Raw genomic sequence first — 6,197 nt, 5'->3', positions numbered from 1 at the left:
GCACGGGGCACGACGGGCGGGCGGGAGGGAGGGAGGATCAGGCCGTGTCGTCCCGCCGTGAGGGTGCCCTGGTCTCCCCGCGTGCGGCGGAGGCGCCGGGCCCTGCTCTGACCTCCGTGCGTTGTGTCCGCAGCCGCAAAATGAGTACATCGAGCTGCACCGCAAGCGCTATGGGTACCGGCTCCACGAGAAGCGGAGGAAGAAGGAGGGCCGCGAGGCTCACGAGAGGTCGCGCAAGGCCAAGAAGATGATCGGGCTGAAGGCCAAGCTCTACCATAAGCAGCGGCATGCGGAGAAGATACAGATGAAGAAGACGTGAGTATCAGCCTCCTTGCTGAGGAGGCTCCACTGCCTCCCTGAGCAGTGATCTGGCAAACGTGATCCAGTGCTTGACCACTCTTAGTTTCAAACGTTTTATGTTTAAATAATATTTTCCACCATCCTGGCACTCAAAGGATGAGATGAGACGTTGATATTGTTATAAAGAGTTAATTGATATTTGAATTATTATATGTATATTCAGGGGGGTTTTTAATGCTACATGTGTTTTCCAGCACAGACTACAGTAACAAGCATTTGTCTGGAAATTGTATCTGTTGGTCAGAAATTGTAATCAAAGCTATTAATAGTGTCCTTTGCTGCTAAATAACTTGCTGCATGTCCACCGTGTTGTTTATGTTGTTTTCCAAGTGCAGACAGTTATTTTCCTCAGCTACTTGTAGAGGTCATTCAATTAACTATTTGGTAGGTCTTTTTTTTCCTTCCTAAGTGGCCTTAAAATTAACAACACTTCACCCTTTTTACAAACACATGTTCCTCAGGTTTGTAAGCATTGCCATCAAACCTCAGAAGAGGAGTGGTGTGTTACTCTTTGTCAGAGAGGAAGCTACCATCTCTCAAAGTGCTTGTGTTTATGGATATGCATGTCTTGTGTTCCTGTCCTGGCAGGAAGTGATGAGGTTTTGTACACTCTGCAGTCTGTCAGTTGTTAGATTAAGTGAAATGACTAGTTTACCTTGAAAATTATTTAGGATTATTCCTTAAATATAAACATATAGTTCTTTACAAATGTCTAAGTTGAAAGGGTATATCTAAAAATAAGTCCCATTTTTTTTCTGCTTCTATTGTTGGTTTTCTTTCTTTGCAGCATTAAAATGCATGAGAAGAGAAATACAAAGCAGAAGAGTGATGAGAAGACACCCAAAGGAGCTGTCCCAGCATACCTGCTGGACAGAGAGGGCCAGTCCCGGGCTAAGGTTCTCTCCAACATGATCAAACAGAAAAGGAAAGAAAAAGCTGTAAGTAACTGTATCAAAGTTTGCAATTACTTGTGCCATGGACCACATTGTGTTGCTGATGCTCAGGTTATCTAACAGCCTCCAAGCAAAGACTAATTAAAACCTGAAACTTTGAGTGTGTAAGACAATGTGACCATAGCAATATCTTGATTTTCATAACTTTAAGTGGTGATTAAGTAAGTAGCTACGAGTTGTATGACAAGTCTGGTCTGCCACTGTGCTGTAGGGGCACTTTGTTTTGTGCTTTGGTTATCGTTGAGCAATGTGACTTGTAAGAATATTGACCTTTCTCTTTTCCCCCTGTCAGGGGAAATGGGAGGTTCCTGTGCCAAAGGTCCGTGCACAAGGAGAAACAGAAGTTTTAAAAGTGATTCGCACGGGGAAGAGGAAGAAGAAGGCCTGGAAGAGAATGGTAACCAAAGTCTGTTTCGTTGGAGATGGATTTACTAGGAAGCCTCCAAAGTATGAGCGATTCATTCGACCAATGGTAATTTTATTCTCAAGCCTTAAGGAATGTTTAAGTTAAAATTCTTTTGACTTACTGCCCTGAGTTTCTGTGGTGAGGAGGCGTTCTTACATGATAATGTACTTGAGTACTACTGATGTAGTACATCCCTGTTAGTTTCCTTGCAGATATCTATACTTCTAATAGCTTGAGGGTGGGGGGATGCCTTTGCAGTCACAGTCTGTGTGGAAATACCTGAGTTTACTCCTGTAACTCAGATGATACCAGTAAGCTAAAGCCACAAGCTGTCAAATCAGCATGGGAAAGTCTTTATCAAAGGCACTTTAAAGTTGGAGGCTTCTTTTTCAAGCTGCAGTGATTCTGTCAGCTGCAGAAGCCAACTCTGTTCTAGATGTACAGAAATTCCTCCTTATGGCCTAAGTAAGCTTGAAGCACAGTCATGACTGTATGTGAGGGAAATGCTGTGCCTGCAGCCTGATCTTTGCTTACACAGCTGCAGGAACAGTGCCTGGGTGCTATGGGCCTGGCAGTGCACAGGAGGAAAAATTGGATTCAGTGAGATGGTCTAGTTTTTATATAAACACCTGTTCCTGTGCCTTCACAGTAATCAACAATCACTGTACAGGCTGCCTGTTGGGTCATATACTTCATTAGTAGTTTGATGGTCTTATGCAGAAGCCTTGGATAGGTTTCTATTGACACAGGAAAATTTATGGTACTTAATGGTGAAGTAGCCTTTACAAAGTGCAGGTCACTAGATAAAAAGTGCTATTGGCAGTGGATATTTAATATTTTTTACTTTCCTCATGGAACAGAAACAATCTGAGGTAGCAAGTGTTACCTTTGTGATACTATTAAAAACTTGCATCCTGAAAATATACACGGGAAGCTTTATCTTGTCATTAGTCAGGCTTTTAAGTATATCTGGCATTCTGTAGTAGGCAGCTAGCACAGTGTATTGTAAGTTGTTACATTCTTCCCAGTCTCTCAAAACATCTGAAGCTGGGGACATAATGATGAAAGGGTTTAACTAGATCAGTCACAGGAGCTTAAACAAGTATTAACTCACTCTAACACTCCTTATGCAACAGGGCTTACGTTTCAAGAAGGCACATGTGACACATCCTGAACTTAAAGCTACTTTCTGCCTACCTATCCTTGGTGTGAAAAAGAATCCATCTTCTCCTTTGTATACCACTCTGGGTGTAATCACCAAGGGTACCGTCATTGAGGTGAACGTGAGTGAGCTTGGCCTTGTGACACAAGGGGGAAAAGTTATCTGGGGTAAGTTTACCTAGTTATACTGCAGAACTACTTTTAAAAGTTTTAAGTCCTCATTGCCTCATGTATTGTGAAGACCCCATCCTATAGTCATAACTGATCTGTTGGTAGGTGTTAGGTTTGGGCTGTAGCAGAATCAACTACTAGCAGCTCTAAAAATACAAGCTCTAAGTGTTAAATCTGTGTCTTTCCATTCACACTTCCAGAATCGAATTAGATGGAGTTCAGAGCAAAGGCTCAACTTGCTTACCAGTGTGTCACATTGAGCAATGCCACAAGTCTGTAATGACCAACCACTACGAACAATCACGTTTTCAGTGGAAGTTCTGTGTAGGAGCACCTTCATAGGAACAGGCTGACTTCTTTTAACAGAGGGGTTGACTTAGACAGTAGCAAACCTAAGAGTTTATTCTTTTTTTTTTAAGCTACTCAGCACTCTAGATATCCATTATAAAAAACAGCCTGAAAAACTATTTTGAGAACGTAAGTTTACAGCTCAGTAGAAGCAGATTTAGATTTGAAAGTGTATTTGGTCCCTACACTTTAGAGGCTTGTGGGTTAAACTTGGAAACATAAAAGGATCTATGATCCACTACAAGCTTTTGTAGACACTTAATTCCCTTTTCTCTTTAGGGAAATATGCACAAGTAACGAACAACCCGGAAAATGATGGCTGTATTAATGCAGTTCTACTTGTTTGATACCAAGCATTGGATGTGGGTTCCTACAAAGTAAGTGGAGTCTCAACAAGTTTGCAAGATCTTTGAAACCTTCAGCCATTCAAGAGCATCAACCCCACAAGCTGCTGAAGCCAGAAACAACAGCTCATGTTTTTCTATTTGTTTACTCAGCTGGACACTGTCCAAATAAAGAAATTTAATTTTCATGTTTTGCTCATATGGTATGGACTTGATCTAAACCTTCCTGATGTTTTTACAGGAGCAGTTTCCTAGCTGCGTTGCATAAATACATAACTCAGGTCACATTCCCAGTGATGGGAAACACAGCCACTGTCTCCCGTGATACTTTATTTACTGCAGTAGCTAAAGGTACAGAAGAACATGCTTACCTGTGATCTGCTTCTGGGAAAGCACTGCAGCTAGAATCTTATTGCAGATTTACATTGGAAATGAAGCACCAAGCTTGATGCATGCCCTTGCAGAATCACAGGCCTGAGAACGTGTTAGCAGCATGGGGATGCAGGGGGGAAAATGATCAGGAGGGCAGCTGTTCTCCCCCTGCTCCCTTACCTGATGTCTTTCTCCCCTCTGCTTCCACAACCACATGAATGGAAAGAACAAGGGTAGGAGAGTATAGCACTGTAGTTCCAGGCAAGAGAATGGGCTCAGAAGTTTAAATGTATGAATTTAAGATGTAAATTTGAGAATGGCATTGCAGCCCTGATACTGCAACTGCTTGTAGGTATTTTTGGCACTAAAAAATACTGAACGAAAACAAGGTCATGAGCCTCAGCTGATCAATACATTTAGCTTGTGCCCTCAAAATACAAGACTCAAAAGCTACTTCTAAACTGGAAGCTTTCAGCAATACTGTATGTAACTTCAGTACACGTCCAGTCAAGAATTTGTTGGTAAATAAACAGCAATATTGTATCACTGCAAGTAAGCATGCTCAGCACTTCATATTCTTGCTCTTAACCAGTACTTCAAGCCAAAGAGTTTTTAACACAAATTCCAAGTCAAATCCTTACAAACTTTCTCAAGTTTAGAGGGCACTCGTTTACCTTTCGAAATTGTTACAAGGAAACTTTCAAATGTTCAAACTTTCTTTAAGATATTTCAGAATGCGAGTAGGTTTGCTTTGGGGTTTTTTTCCTTTAACAAAAGTTTAAGGCTAGAGGCTCACACATGAAATCAGAAAGTTGAGTAGCAGACAGAGCAGTTAGGTTTGGAAGGAACCTCTTGAGGCTGTGTAGTGCAAGCCCCCTGCCTAAAGCAGAGTCACCTACAGCAGATGTCCAAGGAGTATCTGCAGTCAGGTTTTGAGTATTTCCAAGGGTGGAGACTCTACCATCTCTCAGCAACCAGATCCAGCATTTGACCACTCTTACTTTAAATTGATTTATGTTTAAATAGAACTTCCTCTATCCCATATTTGTGCCCAATTGGGCACTACTGGGTCTTGATTCTTCTTTATACCCTGTGATGATGCAGGCCTCCTGCTCCTCAGGTTGCTTTATGATCTCATTAGGTCTTGGCCTTGATAAGTGGCTCCTGTGCAGTTACACTCCCCTCTAGCTTACCAGAAGCAATCCACAAAAAGGAACTTCTGATGCCTAACCGAGGAGCAGGACAAGGGATATTCAGCCATCTCAAATAGTCTTTGGCCATTACTTACCTGAATCATAGCCAGTGTAGAACAACATTCTATGCTTCCATTCTGAAGAATTCCAGTAATCACTTATGGTCAGGATGAAGACTGACTGATGACTAAAGTTAATCATCTTGTAATCCTATAAACAATGCTCTGAAGTGAGGCCTTTTGAGCTCTCCTGGGCCACACTGGGCTGACCAGCAGGCTCTGATGAGTTCACAAACTTGGGAGTTTGCAATACTCAGAGGACTGTTGCCAAAAGCTGATGACAGGGCCAGGGCTGCTAGCCCTACACAGGCATTGAAAAATGCAGTGTATTTCACTGAACTCAAGGGGAATTTTATCAGGTACCTTTGTACATATATGAATATATATATACACACACACACACATCTCTGTGTGAATTGATTGACATACCCTAGAGCAAGTACAGTATAAATGTTGCCATCTCTGACCTATGATTAAGTCATGCTTGAGTAAATACTATTGAATTGCTTTAAATTACTCAATTATTAAGTGCTGCAAAGTCCTTTACACATAAACCATTGATCAAGTCTGAGACTAAGATTGGAGTCAGTCACACTCCATCAGTTTAGAAAGCTGTGGCATCCCAGCCTTAAGGGGAAGGAAGCACCCAAGATTTATAGACACCTGTGATTGAAAGAAATGACAAAATGTCACAGGATGTACAAAAGCTACCAAATTACACTGGTAAATTATACGCTTGGCATGGAAATTGGTGTGTTAATCCCTGATCTCCCAGAATAAACACATGGCAGTGGGTTTTGGATAAAGAGGTAAGGTGAAAGCAGGGAGAG

General features: G+C 41.8%; 1 protein-coding gene across 1 annotated transcript; it reads left to right on the top strand.

Annotated features, from left to right (window-relative positions):
* Nucleotides 1-133: 133 nt before the first annotated feature.
* Nucleotides 134-3,935, top strand: NSA2 (NSA2 ribosome biogenesis homolog (S. cerevisiae); the record flags this gene model as incomplete). Its single annotated transcript, XM_009080616.1, has 5 exons — nucleotides 134-315; nucleotides 1,148-1,298; nucleotides 1,606-1,785; nucleotides 2,856-3,048; nucleotides 3,679-3,935. Coding segments are annotated over 5 exons (774 nt in total), but the record flags the coding sequence as incomplete, so codon positions are not given.
* Between the last annotated feature and the right edge of the window lie 2,262 nt (nucleotides 3,936-6,197).

The sequence above is a fragment of the Acanthisitta chloris genome, unplaced genomic scaffold (genome assembly GCF_000695815.1).
Source record: "Acanthisitta chloris isolate BGI_N310 unplaced genomic scaffold, ASM69581v1 scaffold7858, whole genome shotgun sequence".
Classification (NCBI taxonomy): Eukaryota; Metazoa; Chordata; class Aves; order Passeriformes; family Acanthisittidae; genus Acanthisitta; species Acanthisitta chloris.
This window is presented reverse-complemented; position numbering and strand designations above follow the sequence as displayed.